Here is a 22,881-nt window from a genome sequence, read left to right as displayed (position 1 = left end):
GTGACTGCCATTGACGTCTACTGACAGTCTCCATGAACATCCAAGGAACTCTCACTGGCCTCCAATGAATTCACTATCAATGTCCATCCTCAGTGATCACTGCTGACCACCTTTGAACTCTTAAAGATGACAGTGATAAACAGTCAACAGTGACTCCTACTGACCTCTCAATAAGTGAAACATCCCCACTAACTGGCTTTTTGACCTCTCAGTCACTTAAACTGGGGTCAGCAACCCACAGCCTGCAGGACACACACACACAAATGGTGACACATGAAATTAAAATTTAAAGTCCACAAAGTTTGGGACACAGCCAATGCTCATTCCTTTACATGTTGCCTATGGTTGCTTTCACCCTGCATAGCGGAATTGAGTAGCTGGGACAAGGACCAGAGACCCAAGCCCTTTAAGAAACAGTTTGCCTGTTCTTGACTTAACACTGATGAATTAGGTCCACACTCCTCACCCCCGAGGTGAAGGATGGGCTAGCCCATTTACACTGGCCAATCCTCGGCAGGGGCTGTAGGCTTCTCTCTGCTCTCTCCAGCCTCCCCTTGGTGGCCCTGGGAGCTGGGACAGCAGCTGTCCTCCAGTCTTCTCCACATTTTCTGAAGACAAGAGTGTGGGGACGAAGGAAAATAAGCCCCTTAAAAGCACTGAGAACACCTAGTCCCTTGGAACCCACTCCCAGAGCCTCGATTCTCAGTTTCCCAGAAGGTTTATGCGGGTTGAAATCCTCAAATTAGGACTGGATGCTGGCGCCCCCAGTTCATCCTAGCCCGACCCAGAAAAAGAAGGAGCCTCAGGAAATACACGGATTCAGTCTTTCTCACAGCCCAGGTGCCCGGGTGTCATTTTCCCCCGCGGCTACCTCCCCCGACCTCCCTCGGACCCCGCCGAAGCGCAAAGCGCGGGATAGTCCCCACCCGGGGTCCCCCAGGCAGGAGTTGCAGCTCGGTCTCGGCGACCGTCTTTACTCACAGCTGCCACGCCACCCCGGCTCGGATCCGGACACAGCCTAGCTCCCAGAAGACAGAGCCAGGGAGGCCGGGCGAGGGCGTGCAGCCATCCGCCCTGCCCGGGCGCGGACCCCGGGTCCAAGAGAGAGGAAGTGGCCATGGGACCGTGCGGACTCAGCCAGCTCACGCGGAGGCCATAAAAAAGGGAAGAGCCAGCGCAGGATCCACGTCCCTGGCCCACCCCGGGTGAACCCAGCGCTCAGGCAGCCGCCCGGGTCCGGGAGCCTGTAGGCGAGGCTGGGGCGGGCTCTGAGTGTCATTGGCCGAGGGGAGGGCCCTGTCCGCCGCTGCGCACTTCCATTGGCTGGCGAGATCTGAGGCGGGGCCTCGGCAGCCTCCCACGGAGTCTACGCTTGGTGGGAGCGCGGAGCGCTACAGGTGGACTGGGCATCGCTGGCCGGCACGCCATGAGCTGCAGCTTGGACGCGGCGAGGAGCTTCTTGGAGCAACTGGAGGCACGGGGAGGCCGGGAGGGGGCGGTCCTCGCCTACGAGTTCAGCGTGAGTGGCCGAGTTGGCCGGCAGCGCGCCGCGCTTCGGCTCCTTGCCCTGGACGGTCCAGACGTCTGTTCTCCTCTGCGCCCTGCTGCGCTTTGCCTCTTTCTCTCTGTCTCTCTCTGTCTCTCTGTCTCTCTCTCGGCCTCCAGGGGCATCTCCTCGCCTCGAGATCTCTCTGTTTTTCTCTCCCCAGCACCTCTCTCTGTCGCACTCTCTCCCTGTCTGTCTTCACCCTCTGCCAGTTGGGTCCCAGAGGGCGATGTCCACGGCCGGGTCGGGCGGGGCCGCACACGCCCTCGGGTCCCTGCGCCCTTGCCGTGCTCCCAGAATCGTCCGGTTGCTGAGCAGGGCGGGCGCTCACCTGCGCTGGGCACGCGACGCCCGAACGCTCCAGGCGACCAGGCAGTCACTCCTGTTGTCCTGGGGAGGAAGGGGCTGGGGAAAGAGGAACCAAGAGGCCCCGCTGCGGCGAGGGTGTGGACGCCGGCTCTAATAGGCGCTGTGGCCTGTGGCGCTTTATCCGGTCCCTCTGGCCTCAGTTTCTCCTTGGGTGAAATGCGGACATTGATGACTCAACTGGCCTGAGGATTAAAACAACAGGTGTGGGTAAAAAGCGCTTAGCACATCTTGAGCTCTCACTTTGTAGGCGCCTTTGTCACTAGTTTTAAATATTCTAAACTTTACAATGGGGTAGTGCAAGCCGTATGTAAAGAATGCTAACGCAGCAGCGTCATAGGCATCGTATCTACATGTACTGAGGTATTTTAAATATAATAACATGGAAACGTGCTATGCAAATACAATATATGGTGACATCTCAAATTTAGAAATAAGTTTGGTAAATATATGTATGTATTTAATAAATGACTATATATTGTTGAGTATAATAAAAATAGATAACAGAAACATTTATGAAATAATTTTATTAATAAATAGAAAATATATAGTGAATATGTATAAATATGATTGTAAACTATAATTTACACAATAACATTGGTTAACTTCTTAAAACAGTAGAATACACATAAATACAACATAGAATTATAATTTATCAAATAAGCAGTTATTGAAGTTCCTAAGTAATAAAATATGTAATAAATAGATAAAAGAAGTTTAAGATAAATCTAAATTTACACAAATATAAAAAATATCATATATAAGAAATGCATAATAAATGCAAAATATATAATTTATTCAATATGAAAATGTACATAATAAATGTAAACATAATATCCAGGTAGTACATGACATCATGTCCATCCGGGTCTGGGTCCAGTCTGGGACAGTAAGCAGTACCAGCTGCTGGAGGCCACCCTCCTGCAGGCAGCCTCCCGTACTCTCAGGAGTCTTTGGGCCTCTCTAGGCCTTGGTTTCCTCATCTATATAGTAAAAATATTAATAGTGGTACCCACTACACTAGTGTGTCCACGAGGATGTAAATGACTTGATGGGTATAAGAACACTTAGAATTGTGGCTTGCACTCATCAGGGGGCTTGGTAGGTGTTACTTATTATCATCATGATTATGAATACTTGATGATGGTAATGCTATTCACTAATTATAATAATGGAACAGTAGTAAAGCACCTATAGTATCTAGTTACATAAGTAATGTTATTCATTATAATTCATATGCATTGTATATTGTCTTATATATTGTGTATCACCATGTTTGTTATTTTAAATGCATAATATATTACAATTATTGTTCACGATACAATGTAAATACACATTGAGTGTACAGGGGGTAGATGCTCAGAGGTCTGAGTTCAATACTCACTCACTCACTGTGCCACTTCCTGGGTGGGACTTTCAGCAAGTCACTCAAGCATGTGGTGCCTCAGCTTTCTCACCGGCATGATGGGGACGTCAATAATAGTACCCACTTCGGAGGGACCCTGCAGGTGGTTCAATGCCCTCACACAGAGCCTGGCACAGAGACGGCACTCTGAGTCGCTACTATTATGGAATCATAATTAGCAGGCCCTGTGCTATCTGGACACAGCACTCACCTCTCACAGGCCACGTGCTGTGTATCCCTGTGACAGTCTCAGTGTCCCAGGACCCTGACCTGGCTCCTCTCTTGCTCTCTTCTCCCTCCCCCGGGTCTTCTTTCTGTCCTCCCACCAGGACATCCGGGCCCGCTCAGCCTCCTGGAAGACAGACAGCATGTGTTCCACTGAGGCCGGCAGTCGACCAGAAAATGTGAGGAAGAACCGCTACAAAGATGTGCTGCCATGTAAGTTGGGGGTGGGAGTGGGGACCTTCTGGAGGGAGTCGGTGCTGCTTTGCATGCCCGCACCCCGAGGCAGTGCAGGTGTTAGCCCGGATTCCCGTGCCACCACTGGGCCCCCAGAACTCTCCCTCCAAGGGCCTTGCTGTGGCTGCATTTCTCTCCAGCAGTCTGCGAGTGCACCTCGATAAGATCCCTGCTAGGTATGCTGTCCCCTGCTGGCTTTCATCTGGGAAGCCGTCAAGGCCCCTGTCACCCACAAACTCCACGTTTCTCACCTCTCCCGCTGGCAGACGATAAGACACGAGTGATCCTTTCCCTGCTCCAGGAAGAGGGACATGGAGACTACATCAATGGCAACTTCATCAGGGTCAGGCTGGGCGTTAGGGAAGGGGCAGAGGTGGTGGAGGGGACAGCGGGATCTCCATAGTGAACTTAGCCTTTACCAGGGCACAGATGGAAGCCAGGCCTACATTGCCACGCAAGGACCCCTGCCTCACACCTTGCTAGACTTCTGGCGCCTGATCTGGGAGTTTGGGGTCAAGGTCAGCTTTGGGGGGGGTGAGGTATGTCCAACATTCTGGGTCCTCCCTTGGCCCTGATAACCACACCCCCTAAACCAAATCTCCTCCCTTTCCTCTTACCCCTCTTGTCTAGGTGATCCTGATGGCCTGTCAGGAGATTGAAAATGGGCGGGTAGGTGTCCTCAGCCCCTAGAATGCATATCCTTGTGCAGAGAGGAGACAGGAGAAATCTTGCTAGCTCTTCCCTGATGCCATGACTCAATGGCCCAGTTCTTGGTGTGACCCTCACTGTACCTCTGCTAAGCCCACTATTACTATCTTTAATTTTTTTGTTGATCCTTTACCTTTTATTCATGGGGCTCAACCCCTCTCCTGCTGGTCTTCCCGCCCCATTCCATACCATAGACCATAAGGCCCTATAACTGTGGCTTCCCCAGTACAGCTCTGATCCCTCTTTCCACCTTTCTCCCCTTTATTCACTCCACTCCAACCACCCTGGCCTTTGTTCTGCCTCGGGTCCTATGCTTTGTTCCCACTGCCTGGGACATTTTCCCCTTGGCCTGCTCCATCACCACCTTCAGGTCTTGGCTCAAATACTACTTCCTCAATGAGATCTTCCTGGATCTCACCCATTTGGAACTCCAAGCACTCTCACTCTCCTTCCCTTGTCCTACTTTCATTTTTTTCTTCACAGTTCTTACCAACTTCTAACATAGAAGATAATCTACAAATGTGTTATGTATATTGTTTATTCTGTCTCCCTGATAAGAAGAAAAGTTCCATGAGGGCAGGGATCTTTGTTTTGCCCATAAGCATAAATTAGTTACTCAAAGAATGTATGTCAACATTGAAGGCACATGGTTTCTGCATCCTGGCGTGCTCCATGGACAGGGCTGGGGGTGCGGTAAGTACTGCCCCGGGATGGCTGGCTGATCATGGAGTCTGTACAATCTGTAGTGATGTACCATCTTCATTCCTAATTTTGATAGTTGGTCGTCTGTCTGTCTCTCTCTCCTACATTGGTCTGGCAAGAATAAAGACAAGCAAACTTTAGTTGTTGTACTAAATCTGTCCTGCTGCCTGTTTTTGTAAATAAAAATGTATAAGAACATAGCCATACTCATTTGTTTACATAGTGTGTATACCTGCTTTCATGCTACAATGGCCAAGTTCAGTAGTTGCAAGTTAAGTACATTGTATGGCTCACAAAGTCTAAACTATTATCATCTGGCCATTTATAGAAAGTTAGCCAATCTCTGGGCTAGAGGCTTATCAATTTTATTATTTTTTCAAAGAAGCAGCTTTGAGTTTTATTCAGTTTCTCTATTTTTTTCATGTTTATTTCATTAATTTCTTCCCTTTATCATTTCCTTCCTTCTGGTTTAGGTTTAACTTGCTCTTTTTTTTTCTAGTTCCTTAAGCTTAGATAATAGATTTGTGATTTTTTTCACATATAAGTATTTAAAAAAATATTTATTTACTTTTTGGCTGCATGGGGTCTTAGTTGCGGCATTGGGGATCTTTTTGTTGCGGTGCGTGGGCTCTTAGTTGCGGTGCACAAGCTTCTCTCTAGTTGTGGTGCACAGGCTCAGTAGTTGCGGCATGGGGGCTCTGGAGCATGTGGGCTCTGTAGCTGTGGCACACAGGCTCCAAAGTGCGTGGGCTGTAGTTGTGGCACATGGGCTCTCTAGTTGCAGTACGTGGGCTCTCTAGTTGCGGCACGTGGGCTTAGTTGCCCTGTGGCATGTGGGATTTTAGTTCCCCGACTAGGGATCAAACCGGCATCCCCTGCATTGCAAAATGGATTCTTAACCACTGGACCACCAGGGAAGTCCCCACATATAAGTATTTAATATCATTCATTTTTTTCTATGCAGTGTTCTAGCTACATCTCACAAACTGCTATGTAGTGTCTTTTTTTTCAGTTAGCTCAAAATATTTTCTACTTTCCCTTGTGATTTCTTCTTTGACCAATGGTATTTGACCATGGCTGTGCTTAAATTCCAAATATTTGGGGGCTTTTCCATATATCTTCCTGTTATTAATTTTCAGTTCCATTGTGGTCAAAGAACAACTTTATATGATTCAAATGTACTGAAACTTGTTTTGTGGCCATGAATGTGATCTATCTTGGTAAATGTTTTGTGTGCACTTGAAAAGAATGTGTATTCTGCTTTGTCGAGTGGAGTGTTCTATAAATATCAGTTAGGTCAAATTGATTGTGTCTTTTTGAAAGACACTTTAATATCTTCTATATCTTTACTGTATCTTCTACATCCTTACTGATTTCTTTTCTCTAAATGTTCCATCAATTGCCAAGAGAGGAGTGTTGAAACTTCCAGCTGTTCTATAACTGTGAATTAGGACAAGTTTCTCAATAGTATTATTCAAATCTTATTATTCTTACCTTTTTTTTTTTTCTTTTTGGCCATGTGGCATGTGGGATCATAGTTCCCCTGACCAGGGACCGAACCTGTGCCCACTGCACTGGAAGGGTGCCCCCTGCAGTGGAAGGGCAGAGTTTTAACCACTGGACTACCAGGGAAGTCCCTATTCTTACTTTTTTTCATCTACTTGTCCTATTATTTGCTGAAAGAGGAGTGTTGAAATCTCTAACTCTGATTTTAGATTTATCTATTTCTCCTTTCAGTTCTGTCAGTTTTTGCTTCAGATATTTTACAACTCTATAATTGAGTGCTTATACAGTTAGGATTATGTCTTCCTGATGAATCAATCCTGTTTTCAATATGTAATGTCCCTTTTATCTCTAAAAGGAGAAGGGTAATATCCCTTTCTCTAAAGTGTACTTTGATATTAATATAGCCATTTAAACTTCTTTAGATTAGAGTGTGCATGATATCTCTATTTTAATTCTTTTACTTTTTATCTGTGTTCATTTTTATTTATTTAACTTATTTTTTTGGCTGCACCACGGGGCTTGCAGCCTCTTAGTTCCCTGAGCAGGGATTGAACCCATGCCCCCTGCAATGGAAGTGCAGAGTCCTAACCACTGGACTTCCAGGGAATTCCCCATTTTTATTTTTAAACTGTGTTTGTTATAGCTGGTATATTGTGGGTACTTACTTTTTTATCCAGTCTGACAATCTCTGCCTTTAATTGGAGTATTTAGTCTTTAATGTATCAATAATGTGTCTAAATCTATGATTTTGCTATTTGTTTTCATTTGTTCCATCGGTTCTTTGTTCCTTTCTTATTTTCTGTCTTCTTTTTTACTGAGAATTTTTATGACTCTGTTTCACAGTCATTATTTACTTATTAGTTATACCTCTTTGTATTATGTGCTTGTGTTCTTAGTGGAAAGTGTACTTATCACAGTCTATATTCAAATAATATTATATCATTTCATGTAAAATGTGAGAACTTTACAATAGCATATTTCAATTTTCTCTTTCCATGCTTCAAGCTGTTGTTGCCCTAGGTTTGATTCCAAATTTAAAATATACTACACAACACACTGCTATTATTTTTCCTACAGATTATCTTTAAAAAAACAACTTTATTGAGATACAATTCATCCATCTAAAGTGTGCAATTCAATTGTTGTTAGTATATTCCTGAGTTATACAGTCATCACCACAATGAATTTCAGAACCTTTTCATCACCCCATAAAGAAGCCTTGTATCTATTAGCAGTCATGCTGCATTTCCTACCAAACTCCACCCTAGGCGACTACTAATCTATTTTTGGTCTCTGTAGATTTGCCCACTCTGGACTTTTCCTATAACTGGAATCATATGATATGTTGTCTTTCGTGACTGGCTTCTTTCACTAAGGTTGTGTTTTAAGGCTAATGTATAATGTAGCATGTATCAATACTTCACCCATTCTTATTGCTGAATAACATTCCATTGAATGGATCTACCACATTTTATATATCCATTAATCACTTCATAGAATTTGAGCTCTTTCCACTTTTTGGTGATTATGAATATTGCTGCTATAAACATTCATGTGGGGCTTCCCTGGTGGCGCAGTGGTTGAGAGTCCGCCTGCCGAAGCAGGGGACACGGGTTCGTGCCCTGGTCCGGGAAGATCCCACATGAAAAAAAAAAGAAAAAGATTATCCCTCCAGAAAAATGAAAATAATAATTAAAAACAATTATAAAAAAAAAAACATTCATGTGAAAGTTTTTGTGTAGAAGTATGTTTTCATTTCTCTTGGATATATACCTAGAAGTGGAATTCCTGGGTCATATGGTAAACTCTATTTTTAACATTTTGAGGAACTACCAAACTGTTTTCCACAGTGGCTATATCATTTTACATTTCAACCAGCAATGTATGAAGGTTCCAATTTCTCCACATTCTTACCAACACTTGTTATTGTCTGTCTTTTTCATTTTTGCTATCCTGTTTGATGTGAAGTTGTACTCATTGGGTCTTTTTTTTTTTTCAGTTGTGGTAAAATATACATAACATAAATTTTGCCATTTTAACGATCTCAAGTGTACAATTTGGGAACATTAAGTACACTCACAGTGTTGCAAACCGTTACCAATTCCAGAACTTGTTCATCATCCCAAACAGAAACTCTGTATCCATTTAACAGTTTCTTCCCATTTCCCCTTCCTGCAGCTGTTGGTAGCCTTTATTCTACTTTCTGCCTCTATTAATTTGCCTCTTCTAGGTACCTCATATCAGTGGAGTCATACAATACTTGTTCTTTTGTGTCTGACTTATTTCATTTATCAGGTTTTCAAGGTTCATCCATGTTGTAGAGTGTACCAGAATTTCACTCTTTTTAAGGCTGAATAACATTTCATTGTATGTATGTACCACATTTTGTTTATCCATTCACCTATTGATGGACATTTGGGTTGTTTCTACCTTTTGGTTACTGTGATAGTGCTGCTATGAACATTAGTACGTAAGTGTCTGTTTTGAGTCCTTGTTTTCAATTCTTTTGGGTAGTAGAATTAATTACTGGATCATATGGCAATTCTGTGTTTAATTTTGTTGTTGTTGCTTTCCACAGTGGCTGGACCACCTTATATTCTCACCAGCAATGCACAAGTGTTCCATTTTTCCATACACTCACCAAGACATGCTATTTTCTGTTTTCACTTTTGTTTTTATTAGCCATCCTAATGGATGGGAAGTGGTATCTCATTGCAGTTTGGGTTTGCATTTGCCTAATGAGGTGGATTTGGTTTACATTTACCAAACATCTTTTCATGTGCTTATTTTTCCATTTGTATGTCTTCTTTGAAGAAATATTTGTTTCAGTCCTTTGCCAATTTTTTAATTGGGTTATTTGTCTTTTTATTATTGGGTTGTAAGAATTCTTCTGAATACAAGTCCCTTATCAGTATATGATTTAGAAATATTTTTTTCCATTGTGTGGGTGTCTTTTCATTTTCTTTATAGTGTCCTTTGAATCACAAACAATTTTTAATTTTGAAGACTTCCAATCTATTGTTTTGATGTTGTATCTAACAAGTCATTGTCTAACGAAAGGTCAAAAAGATTTACTCCTATGTTTTCTTCTAAGTGTTTTATAGTTTTCTCTCTTATGTTTAGGTCTCTGATTCATTTTGAGTTAATTTTTGTATATGGTGTAAGACAGCGGTCCAAATTCATTCTTTTGTTTATAGATACCCAGTTGTCCTAGCACCATTTGTTAAAAAGACTGTGCTTTCCCCATTGAATGGTCTTGGTACTTTGTTGAAAATCAATTGAGTGTACACGTAAAGGTTTATTCCTGGACTCTCAATTCTATTCCATTGATCGACATGTCTATCTTTGTGCCAGTACTACACGGTATTGTAGGTTTGTGGTAAGTTTTGAAATCAGGAAGTGTGAGTACTCCAAATTTGTTCTTCTTTTTGCAAGATTTTTTTGGCTATTCTGGGTCACTTGCCATGCAGAAAAGAGTTAACATACCAGGCATAAATGCTTATGCTTAAAAAGAACTTCCTGCAAGGTTGGCTCTTGACTGGAAATTGGATTTCTAATAAGAGTGGCTCACCAGGCCTAAACTGTTTATACAAACAACGTGTCTATGTGACAGTAGGTTTATGTGAACATCTGCTTTCCCTCTGGGAGTCTGAAGTTTTGTCACATGCTAGTCCGAGGTGCCTACATACCACATAGAGTCCCCCAGTAAAAAACCCTGGGCACTGAATTCCTAAATGTCCCTGTGGACATTTCACATGTGTGGTCACAACTCATTCTGGAGGAATTAAGCACATTCTATGTGACTCCACTGGGAGAAGACCCTTGGAAGCTGGCACCCTGTTTCCTGCAGACTTCACCCTGTGCGCCTTCTCCCTTTGCTGTTTTATCCTGTAACCTTTCATTGCGATAAATTGTAGCCACAAGTACAACTCTATGCTGAGTCCTGTGAGCCCTCCTATTGAGTCATCAAACCTGAGGGCAGTCTTGGGAATCCACAACACATTTATTAATGTTAACATATTGTTTATATATTAATGTTAAGATCAGCTTGCCCATATCTTCAAAAAGCCCTCTAGGATTCTGATAAGGATTTCATTGAATCTATCAATTCTGGGGGTGGGTGGGAGGTATTGCAAATAATAGTTTTTTAAATATGAAAATACAGTTGATTTTTCTGTATTGATTTTGTATCCTGCAACCTTGCTGAACTCGCTTATTAGTTCTAATAGTGTGTGTGTGTGTGTGTGTGTGTGTGTGTGTGTGTGTGTGTGTGTGCATTCTTTAGGGTTTTCTATATATAATATCATGCTATCTGCAAGTTGACATACTTTTGCTTCCTCCTTTCCAATCTGGGTAACCTCCCTTCCTTTCCTTCTTCTTCCTTCTCTCCCTATCTTTTTTTTTCTTTTCTTTCCTTTCCTTTTCTTTTTTCTCTCTCTTGCTTCCTCCCTCCCACCTTCCCTCCTTTCCTTCCTTCATTTCTTTTTTCCTAACTGCACTGTCTACAACTTCCAGTACAAAAAAGTGCAAACATTCTTGTCTTGTTCCTGATCTTAAGCACAAAACATTCAGTCTTTCATCATTAAGTATTAGGTTAGCTGTAGGTTTTGGTAGATATTTTTTGTTGTTGTTGGTTTTGCTTTTTAAATCAAGATGGGGAATTTCCTTTCTATGTCTACTTCCTTTCATATTTTTATATGAAAATGTATTGGATTTTGTTCAGATTTTTTTCCTGCATCTATTAAGTTGATCATGTGTTTTTGTTTCATTTTCTATTATTATGGTATATGATATTGATTGACCTTCATGTATTGATTTTCATTTATGTGTTCCTGGGGTTAATCCCACCTGATCCTGTGTAAAATCCTTTGTTAAATATTGTGTTGAGGATTCTTCTGTCTATATTCTTGAGACCCTGCTTAGTAGTTTTCTTTTCTTGTGATATCTGTCTGGTTTTGGTAGCAGAGTAATACTGGTCTCATAAAATATGTTGGCAAATGTTCCTTCAATTTTTGGGAAAAGTTTGTGAAGGACTGCTATTAATTCCTCCTTTTTTGGTAAAATTCACTAGGTTATCTTTTAAAGATGTTAAAAACGAGAAATACCTTTTACATTTAGCTACATATTTACCTTTTTCTTTACTCTTCATCCCTTTGTGTAGGTCTGTATTCCACCTGGTTCCTTTTGTATGAAAAGCTTACTATAATATTTCTCATAGTGCAGTTTTGCTTGTGACAAAGTCTCTCAGCTTTTGTCTGAAAGTTATTTTTTTTTAATTTCAGCATTTTTAGGGTGTCACAGCATTGATCTCTGGCTTGCAGAGTTTCTAACAAAATTCTGCTGTCATCCTTATTCCTCAGTATGTAATGTGTCTTTTTTATGTGTGATACTTTTAAGATTTTTTTCTTTATCATTGTTTTTCAGCAATTTGATCATGAGCTACCTTGGTGTGGCTTTCTTTATGATTATTCTCCCTCTGGTTCATTGACCTTCTTGGATCTGTGGGTTCATAGTTTCATCAAATTTGGAAAATTTTCCAGCTATTGTTTATTCAAAAATAGCTTCTATTCTCCCCTCTCCTCTCCTTCTGGACTCCAGGTACACATACATTAGGCCACTTGATATATATTTCCACAGGTATCTGATTCTCTCTCTTAGTTTTTTTCCCCATTTTTTCTCTCTCTTTTTCATTTTGAATAGTTTCTATTGCTATGCCTTTGTGTTCACTGATCTTCTGGTGTCTAATCTGCTATTAGAGAGTGAACTTTTTTTCATATTCTTTTCCATTATGGTTTATCACAGGATACTGAATACAGTTCCCTGTGCTATACAGTAGGACCTTGTTGTTTATCCATTTTATATATAATAGTTTGCATTTGCTAATCCCAAACTTCCAGTCCATCCCTCCCCACCCCCTTGCCCACAGCAACTACAAGTCTGTTCTGTATCTCTGTGAGTCTGTTTCTGTTTTGTAGATAAATTTATTTGTGTCATATGTTAGATATTTAGTGATATCCTATGGTATTTGTCTTTCTCTTTCTGACTTACTTCCCTTAGTATGATAATCTCTAGGTCCATCCATGTTGCTGCAAATGGCATTATTTCATTCTTTTTTATGGCTGAGTATATTGTATATATATACCTCATCTTCTTTACCCATTCATCTGTCGATAGACATTTAGGTTGTTTCCATGTCTTAGCTATTTTGAGTAGTGCTGCTATGAACACAGGGGTGCATGTATCTCTTCAAATTATAGCTTTGTCTGGATGTATGCCCAGGAGTGAGATTGCTGGATCATATGGTAACTCTATTTTTAGTTTTTTGAGGGACCTCCATACCGTCTTCCATAGTGGCTGCATCAATTTACATTCTCACCAGCAATGTGGGAGGGTTCTCTTTTCTCCACACCCTCTCCAGCATTTGTTATTTGTAGACATTTTCATGATGGCCATTCTGACCAGTGTGAGGCGGTACCTCATTGTAGTTTTGATTTGCATTTCTCTAATAATTACTGATGTTGAACATCTTTTCATGGGTCTTAGACAGTGAATTTTTTATTTCATATATTTTATTTTTCCTCTCTAGAAGTTCCACTAAGGTCTTTTTTATATCTTTTATTTCACTTTCATCCCTTTTGTGGTTCCCTTTTCATCTTTGAACATATTTATAATATTTATAAAGGCTGTTTCAAAGTCTTTGTCTGCTTGTTTCCTCATCTCTATTGGGTCTTTTTCTGCTGCTTTTTCTCCTGGGTATAGGTCATATTTTCTTGCTTCTTTGTATGTCTAGTAAATTTTTATTGGATGCTCAATATTTTAAATTTTACAAAAGTAAATTTTGGATTTTTTACCTTCCTTTAAAAAGTGTTGGACTTTTTGTGGAAGGCAGTTACTTTTAGATATTTGATCATTTTAAGGTTTGTTTCTAAGCTTTTGTAGGGCGAGTCTAGAGAAGCCTTTATTCTAGAACTAAGTTCTTCTACTTTCAATGTTTGATCCTTCAGGTTCCCTACTGAATGCCCCTTTTAATCACTCAGGTCTCTCCACTGTGGCTGGAGGAAATGTAAATTATTTCTGTCCCACTGTGAGCCCTAGGAAATGTTCATCTTATAGTTCCCTAGCTATTATTCCTTCAAGGGAAGTTATTCCTTCCTAGCTTCATGGGGTTTCGTGTCATATGTGCCCAGATCATTATTCAGCTAAAGACTTAAGGGGACCCCTATGCAAACTTCTGGAGTTCTTTGCTTTTGTTTGCATAGTGCTGTTCTCTCAAGACCTCTGCCTTGGCCTCCCTGAGCCAAGATCTCTGGTTCCTCAACTCAGTGGGCTCATCAAACTCTCCAGGTTCTGCAGCCTGGTTACTGCCTCTTGGCAGTAAGCCGGGGAGGTCATAAGGTTTGACTCATGTGTTTCCCGTTGTTCAGTGATCACAGTCCTGCAAGGCTGGGGACCAGTGTCTGAAAATAGTGGCTCATATATTTTGTCCAGGTTTTCAGTTGCTTACAGAAGTAGAATATTCTGGACTGTCTTCCTCCTGCACAGTCAGAAGCTCACATCTCCATTGAGTCTGTCTGTGTTTACTCTGATGAGGTTCTGCTGCCTGGCCTCCTTTGAAGTTTCAGCTGTCTGTGCTTCCACCAGCAACCTGAGCTGTCCCATGCGGGGTGTGCACGTGTTGATCTGAACTTTGAGGCAGACTCCCGCTCTTCACTCTCTGCCCTTTTCCCCTTGCCTTTTGCAGAAAAAGTGTGAGCGTTATTGGGCCCAAGAACAGGAGCCACTGCAGATTGGGCTTTTCTGCATCACTCTGGCGAGCTGGGGCAGAGGTGGGAACAGCACTTTATGAAGTCTCGGATGTTGTGGAAGATTTCACAGATGATTCTGAGTGGAAAGCTTTTGGGCTGGGCCTGAACAGTTTTCCCACAGTCCCAGTCACACTGCAGGGAGCGCTCTGGTATTAGCATTGCAAATAGTCAGAACTCATTATACACTGTTTTTGCATTTTAATCACTATCATGGTTATCTCTGTAAATGTTCATGTGCCTGGTTAGGTTCTTAAAATTCTTATTTCCCTTACCCTTTCAAAAGAACTCAGGAAAATCTCTCATAAGTCATAAATACAATTGGTATTGAATAAATACAATGAAACTTGTTTTAGAACAAAAGACGTTTCTTTGTTTCACTGTAAATGAGATTGTTGGATATTTAATCATAGTTCCTTTCTCCCCTTTGTGAAATGTTTCCTTCACAAAAGCCATGGGAGATATTCGGGCTAAATTATTTTTTAAAATATGTTGTTTGTATTTGATTTTTCTTTTGTGTTTTTTGGGGGGGCATGCTGCATGGCTTGCAGGATCTCAGTTCCCTGACCAGGGATTGAACCCAGGCCATGGCAGTGAAAGCCCAGAATCCTAACCACTAGGTCACCAGGGAACTCCCTGTATTTGATTTTTAATCAGAAATGCTTTGTTTTTTGTAAATATGTCTTTTGGCACCTGTGATCTTTGTTCTCTGCCCTCTTCTCACATGCCCCATATCCACAGACAAGGGAGACATGGCTGAATGCAGACACCACGCTCAGGACCCTTCAGGTCACCTTCCAGAAGGTACTGAAAGGGGAGGAGGAGACTCCTACCTAGGGAGAGCTGTTTCCTGTCTCTGTTTTCTCATCTGTAAAATGTGCATTAACAATAGTACCCATCTCTTCAGTTATTATCTGTTGCATTTAAACGGAGGATGTGGAGAACTAGGGCTGACATGTAACAGGGGCTCAATAAATGCATTTCTTTCTTTTTTCATTCTTTGCCCCTCATTTCCTGTGTTTCAGGAATCCCGCTCTGTGTACCAGCTGCAGTATATGTCCTGGCCAGACAGAGGGGTCCCTCGCAATCCCGACCACATGCTCGCCATGGTGGAGGAAGCCCGGCGCCTCCAGGGATCTGGCCCCAGCCCCCTCTGTGTCCACTGCAGGTTTAGGAAAATGGGCTTTATGGGGGTCTGGTGAGATAGAGGGGATGGTGGTGGAGAGGGGACAGGGAGGATAGTGCAGGGCTTGGAGCCAGTCTTACAGTCTGAGTGCCTGTTTCAAGAAACCTGAGGCCACACTTGCTCAAGTTGCAGCTGAAATGGTTAGTATTTATTGAGCACAGACTGTCTGCTAGGGAGTAAGTACACAGTTGATGCTCAACAAATATAAGCAATTAGAAAGGTTTTCCTTTCAAATTATAATCTGGGATTCTGGGAATCAAAAAGTGCTGCCGGGGACACTCCATTAAGGCCCTCACCCCCAGCCCCAAATGCCCCCTTTAAAAGGGGTTGCAGGCAGGCCCTGACCAAGCTCACTCTGATTCTCACTTGTCAGTGCGGGCTGTGGGCGAACAGGTGTCCTGTGCACCCTGGATTATGTGAGACAGTTGCTCCTGACCCAGGTATGAAGAGGGCATACAAGCGCAGTGTGGGTCCTGTGCCTATGAGGTCCTGCTCAAGTGCCCATCTCTCTGCCCTAGATGATCCCACCTAACTTCAGTCTCTTCAGTGTGGTCCTCGAGATTCGGAGGCAGCGGCCTGCAGCCGTACAGACAGAGGTGGGAGCCGGGTCTCCTCGTTCCAAGGACATATCCCTCCTGTTCTGGTCTCCCCTTCTCGATGACCCCTCTTTCCTCCCCCACCCCCTCAGGAGCAGTACAGGTTCCTGTACCACACAGTGGCTCAGGTGTTCCTCTCAGCGCTCCAAAATGCCAGCCCTCACTACCAGAACCTCAAGGAGGTACCAAGGCCCCCTTCCAATCCTCAGAGACCAGGACCCAGAGCAGAGGTCTATGGTCACCACCAGCGCCAGCATCCAGCCTTTGGACTCCCTCCGGGAGCAGGGACTGACGCACTATGACATCTACCTTTGTCCTCCTCCTTGCTCCCTTATCACTGTCCCCTCTTAAGCTTCCCCAACAGAGCCCACAGTGACCTCACACCACTAGGAGCCTGGAGAGCGTCCTCCGAAGCCTCATGCCTTTCCCTCCTGCCTTTCCCCAGAATTGTGCCCCACTCTACGACGATGCCTTCTCCCTCCGGACTTCCCACACCCTTCCTGCCACAGCCCGCCCATCTGGCGGGGTCCTCAGGTACCCAGCCCCCTCTCCTCAGTCTTCCATTTTCACTTTCTCGTCCTTGGAGGCTGGCCCTTTCCTCACCCTTGAAACACCAGCCCCTTCCTTGCCGTTCAGTTCACCAAATATTCACTGGCCCTTTCTTGCAGCTGAGCTCTGGGAACCCTCCCCAAGATGATTCTTTAATCCCAGAGATCCCATTGCCTCTGCCCCTCAGGCTAGCTCCCGATGTCAGTTCCCTCCTCGCTTTTCCACTCATTAATTCAGCAGGTTTTTTTGAGGCCCCCCGACTGTAAGGGCTCATGTCGGATGCAGCAGAGGCTTCAGCCCTTGGTCCCTGAGACCAGCCCTCCATTTTGAGACTCTCCCTTGCTTCTCTTGAGATGTCACTTCCTCATTCATTTATTCAACAGACAACTACACAGAAATGACCAGTCCTCAATACCAATATCTTGCCCCATTCACCTGCCAGGCTGGCCCCTTCCTTCCTTCATCCACCCAACCTGCTGGGCGCTAGGGACACAGAGACGAGACCCCTTTCCCCAGAGACGCTACCACCTCGACCTCCTCGCTCCGTAACTGCGCGCCGCCTCGGGCGGGAAGGAAGCCGGTGGTTTGCACGCCGAGTGCGCTGCCCCCTCCCTCCCCAGCCTCGGCGCCGCCGCTTCACTTCCTCCCCACCCGCAGGAGCATCTCGGTACCCGGGCCCCCGGGCCTCGCCATGGCCGACACGTACGCTGTGGTGCAGAAGCGCGCGGCCCCCGCGGGCACCGGGACAGGGGCGGGCGCGCGGGCGCGCGGCGCGGAGGAGACGCCCCTCTACAGCCAGGTGACGCCGCGCGCCCGGCGGCCCCGGGCGCACGCGGAGGACGGGCGCGGGCCGCTGCCCGGCCGCGGTAAGTCGACCCGGCCCGGGCGCGGGGCTGGGGAGGGCTGGCCCCGACCTGCTCCGTCTCCCGACCCCCTGTGGCTGCGGTCTGGAGGGTCTGGAGGCCACGAGGACCCCCACTCCCCCCTCCCCCGAGTCCGGCCCGGTCACGCCCCGGAGGCTGACGTCCTGGCTTCCCCGGCCACGCCTCTGGGACAACCGCCAGCCCTCTGGTCACGCCCGGAAGCGTCCCGGGCCAAACCGCGGTCTCTGGCTCGACCACCTAGTCTGGGCGGAGGTCTCCGATTTGGTCACGCCCTTGGCCGCGCACTCTCCTGCTGGGCCCCGGCGCCCGGCCTCCAGCCTGCCTTATCTGGCCTGGGAGGATGCGCATTTGCCTCCGAGTGGCTCTCCGGAACTTCGAGGGGCGGCCTGAGCCGATCTGTTAGGTGGTTTTCTGCCCGCAGTTCCCGTTGACCAAAGCCCAGCAGGGCCTGGCGCCTACGAGGACGTGGTAGATGGAGCTCAGACTGGTGGCCTAGGTAAGTCAGACAGCCTGGGTCGCTGGGACTCTCTACAGTTTTAACTGAATCCCAGGCATTTGGGGCTTTAAGATGGTGTTAGGAAAACACTCGCCCTCGGAGTCCTGTGGATGTGTCAGCATCAAACCGTGAGGGGCTGGAGGCTTGGGGGTGGCTTTCCACGAGTTGCCTACCTCTCTGCACCTCAGCTTCTCCATGATCCCTACGGTGCCCTTCCTTTTCCAGGCTTCAACCTGCGCATTGGAAGGCCTAAAGGACCCCGGGACCCGCCTGCCGAGTGGACCCGCGTGTGAGTGCAGCGCCCTTGCCTGCCTGTTGGGTGCCTGGTCCACGTGGGTTCCTGGACTGCTGAGGGCCGTGCTCTACTCTGTGACGTGCTGGGAATGGGGTTGCTGGGCTGAATCAAAATAAAAGTTTCTCAGTGTGGAAAATATGGGGGCTTTGCCTCAGTGATCATAACGTTCAAGGCATGAGGCTTGGGGAGGTAGTTGGTTGACGATGGCTGGTGAGGTTACACTGAGCATATTCAAGAATAAATTCAACCCCAAGAGTCTGGGCAGGGCTCCCGGCTGTGAAGGGAAGGATGGACAGATAGGCTTCTGGAGACTGTCCCCTTCACCACTTGAAGGACTGGTTCATCTCAGTATCTGAGCCTCCCACACTCAGACACTCAGCTTATAACACAGGGAGATGGATGGACCCCCGTTGACCTCCACCATTCAGACAGATGGAAGCCAGGCATAACAACAGCCAAGCAGACTGATTTCAGACAGGTGAAAAGATCCCCAGATGGGCAGGCAGACAGATGGAATCCCAACCTGGACAGGCATATAGCAATTCCCTTAGACAGCCAGACCTTCAGAGGGAGAGTCCATGGGTGGACCTCCAGCCAGAGAGAGTGACCCACTGACAGCCTAACAGACCACTCCATGCAAAACAGACCACCCAAAAGACAGACCACTTCCCCCAACTAAGCAGCTAGACAGACATCAGCCAGATAAACCCTTGGCTGGACAGACTCCCAGGCAGATGTAAAGAGATCCCCAGCTGAATAGACACAGATGTCCTCTCAGCTAGACAGACCTCCCAGCTACACAGACCCACCCCCATGTGGGCAGACAGCCTGACAGACCTAGTCACACAGACTCCCAACTAGCCAACTGGACTCCAGCCAGGCAGATACTAGCCACACGGACCCTTGATTGCACAGATGCCCCACCCAGCCAGCCAGACTTCCAACTAGGCAGACAGGTGGGCAGACCCCCCATTTTAGCAGAGAAATTGATATATCTTCTGCTGGGAAGACACCCAGGTGGACACTCAGGCAGTCAACTGATCAGATAGGCAGATGGACCCTCATATAGAAAAAGCGTCACGAGCCAGACAGATCCTCCGCTACCCAGACCATCTGCCAGTTGGACACACACTGCAAGTCTTCAGGTAGACGGAATCCCTGCTAGCCAGATGGGCTCCTAGCCCTCAGATACATAGGACCCCATTGGATGGGTGGACTCCTAGTCGGACAGATAGATTCCCAGCCACAATGACACACCATCCTCAGCCAGAGAAATAAATGGACCCCAAGCCAACTGGCCAGCTAGATCCCAAGTTGGATGAACAGACCCCCAAACCAGATGAACGGGTAGACCCCCATCTGGACAGATGACTGGACCCCAAGTCAGACCCCTAGCTGTTCACACAGGCTTCTAGCCAGACAAGCCTCCAGCCCTTGATCTGGACAGCAGATGCACACAGACCACCAGCTTGGCAGACAAATCTGCAGCCAGCAAGACAGCCCTCTAGCCTCACAGTCACATGGACTGACCTCATACTGATAGACTGGTAAACCTCCAAGTAGACTCAGCTGGAAAAATAAACTCCGGACAGACCGACTCCCAACTTGAAAAGATCCTCAGACAAACCCATGACTGGACAGACATGCAGACCCCCAGCCAGAAAGACAGCAGCCAGACAGACCCCATCTAGACAGGTAGATACTCAGTGAGCCACACAGATCTCCAGCTGGACAGACAGACACTGGGCCACCCAGCCAGATAACCTTCAAATGAGATGGAATGCCAGGTAGACAAAAAGATGAGTAAATTTACACTTGATGCTTCAAAATCCTGATCCTGCTCTGTAAGCCTCCCTCCCGACGTGATCTTCCTTCTGGCAGTGTCTGTCTGACAACGTCAGGTTTATCTAGGAGGACTCCCAGTCATTCCTCCCCAACACAGTGCCTTCCCCAGGCTGTCGGAAAGCTGGCCTGTGTCTGTGACGAGCGTGGACCACCAAGGCCTCCACCTGCTCAGCCAGGCCACATCCCTCACACAGTTACTGTGAGAATTCAGTGAAAGAGAATATAAAGAGCCTACCATCTGCTCAATAAGTGTTCAGCCATAATTAGCTCCAGGGCCCTGCATTCAATACAGGTCCTGAGACAAATCATTTGCCCTTTGAGTGTTGGTAGAAGGAGGATGAAGCTTGCCTTCCCTGACCACAAAGTACTTGGTGACAGTGACTTAATTTTTCAAGTATGTAAAGTCTCTGCACAAGAAGCAGTTCGACCAGCAGAAACCAGGAATTGCAGAGAAACTAGAGATTCCCCAGTTCAATGGGAAACAGGTGAAAGTTGGAGCAGATCTTGATGGAAAGAGGTAGGAAGGAGGCCCCGGGGCTGCTGATAGCAGAGGAGGCCGAAGGTGTCATTTAGAGTGTAAACCAACCTCAAAGCCAGAAATATTAAGTCATTGCACTCCGGAGACCAGAGGGGAAAAGCAGTAGTGTCTCAACAGTAGAGGGGGCTAATGGTAGAAGGAAGAGGCATCTTTCCATCATTTGATGTTTCTTTAAACTAATCAGGTCTGTGTCATAATGGTGAATAGCTTGGACTCAGTCACTTACTAGTGTGATATTGAGCAACTTTCTTAATTTCTCACTGCTTCAGTTTTCCAGTCTCTAAAATGGGACAATAAAGTTATATTTATCATAGGGTTGCCACATATATGACTGTGAATCTGGATTTTTACAATGGACATAGAAAGGAAGATTTCTTATTTTTTCAGGGCTTATCCCCAGAATAAAACAGAATTCCATACAGTTGAAATAATTATATCAACAGCTCTGACTAAGACATGGGACTTCCCTGGTTGTCCAGAGGATAGGACTCCACGCTTCCACTGCAGTGGGCACAGGTTTGATCCCTGGTGGGGGAACTAAGATTCCAGAAAAAAAACCTGAAAGCCAACCAGACAAACAAAAAAACCACAAAAAACAAAACAAAAAAGCACCCTTTACCCAAGACAAAAATAAATGAAAGCAAATTTAATTATACATTCTCCTGCTTAAAATCTAGTGGCTCCAGTCTTTGATTACTGTTGCATTTTAAATCAGTGGGCAGAAAAATGTTTTATTCAACATAGGTTATTGAGATGATAAGTGGTCATTTAGGAAAAAAGAAGTTTTAGCCATATACCTTACAGCAAGATAAATTCCAAATGCATCAAAAATTTAAATGTAAAATATTAACCCCTGTTACACCATGTTATTCACTGTAGTAGCAGAAGATTGGAAACAATTAAATTAATTATTAATTTATGGATGCATTGTGTCTTTATTTCTGTGCGAGCTTTCTCTAGTTGCGGCGAGTGGGGGCTACTCTTCGTTGTGGTGCGCAGGCTTCTCATTGCGGTAGCTTCTTTTCAGGCTCTAGGCGTGCGGGCCTTTGTAGTTGTGGCATGTGGGCTCAGTAGTTGTGGCACACGAGCTTAGTTGCTCCTTGGCAGATGGGATCTTCCCAGACCAGGGCTCGAACCCATGTCCCCTGCATTGGCAGGCGGATTCTTAACCACTGCGCCACCAGAGAAGTCCTGGAAACATTTTAAATGTTCTCCCTGGGATCCTGGTTAAATAAATGCTGTGATGAATCTTATGCAGCTGTTTAAAAAAGGAAGAACTCCTCTATGCACTGGTGTGGACACATCTCCAAATCACATGGAAAAATGAAAAAAAAGGGACTTACCTGGTGGCACAGTGGTTAAGAATCCCCCTGCCAATGCAAGGGACATGGGTTCAATCCCTGGTCCGGGAAGATCCCACATGCCATGGAGCAACTAAGCTCGTGCACCACAACTGCTGAGCCTGCGCTCTAGAGCCCGCGAGCCACAACTGCTGATCCCACGCACCATAACTACTGAAGCCTGTGCATCTAGAGCTGGTGCTCCGCAACAAGAGAAGCCACCAAAATGAGAAGCCCGTGCACCAGAACGAAGAGTAGACCCCACTCGCCGCAACTAGAGAAAAAGCCTGTGCGCAGCAATGAAGACCCAAAGCAGCTAAAAAAATATATATTTTTTGAATTTTATTTTATTTATTTTTTAGACAGCAGGTTCTTATTAGTTATCTATTTTATACATGTTAGTATATATATGTCAATCCCAATCTCCCAGTTCATTACACACACACACACACACACACACACACCCCTGCCGTTTTCCCCCCTTGGTGCCCATACATTTGTTCTCTACATCTGTGTCTCAGTTTCTGCCCTGCAAACCAGTTCATTTGTACCATTTATCTGGGTTCCACATATATGCATTGATATACAATATTTGTTTTTCTCTTTCTGACTTACTTCACTCTGTATGACAGTCTCTAGATCCATCCATGTCTCTACA

At 45.4% G+C, this 22,881-nt stretch overlaps 1 protein-coding gene across 2 annotated transcripts; it reads left to right on the top strand.

Moving 5' to 3' along the window:
- The first annotated feature begins 1,163 nt into the window (after window positions 1–1,163).
- On the top strand, window positions 1,164–18,640 carry PTPN18 (protein tyrosine phosphatase non-receptor type 18). Of its 2 annotated transcripts, XM_065880593.1 has the most exons (15): window positions 1,164–1,519; window positions 3,647–3,755; window positions 4,043–4,119; window positions 4,199–4,294; window positions 4,407–4,445; window positions 14,434–14,502; window positions 15,236–15,298; window positions 15,520–15,662; window positions 16,054–16,120; window positions 16,199–16,276; window positions 16,369–16,458; window positions 16,722–16,810; window positions 17,483–17,691; window positions 18,131–18,205; window positions 18,431–18,640. In XM_065880593.1, exons 1-15 carry the CDS (start codon window positions 1,427–1,429, stop codon window positions 18,496–18,498), a joined length of 1,365 nt encoding a protein of 454 aa, XP_065736665.1. In that variant the 5' UTR covers window positions 1,164–1,426; the 3' UTR covers window positions 18,499–18,640. The 2 variants fall into 2 exon arrangements, with proteins under 2 accessions (XP_065736665.1, XP_065736666.1); XM_065880594.1 differs by lacking the exons at window positions 3,647–3,755; window positions 4,043–4,119; window positions 4,199–4,294; window positions 4,407–4,445 and having other exon boundaries at window positions 1,427–1,519; window positions 18,431–18,498.
- Window positions 18,641–22,881: the final 4,241 nt, after the last annotated feature.

The sequence above is a fragment of the Phocoena phocoena genome, chromosome 7, assembly GCF_963924675.1.
Source record: "Phocoena phocoena chromosome 7, mPhoPho1.1, whole genome shotgun sequence".
Lineage (NCBI taxonomy): Eukaryota > Metazoa > Chordata > Mammalia > Artiodactyla > Phocoenidae > Phocoena > Phocoena phocoena.
Note: the sequence above shows the minus strand (reverse complement) of the source record. Positions and strands in the feature narration are given on the sequence as shown.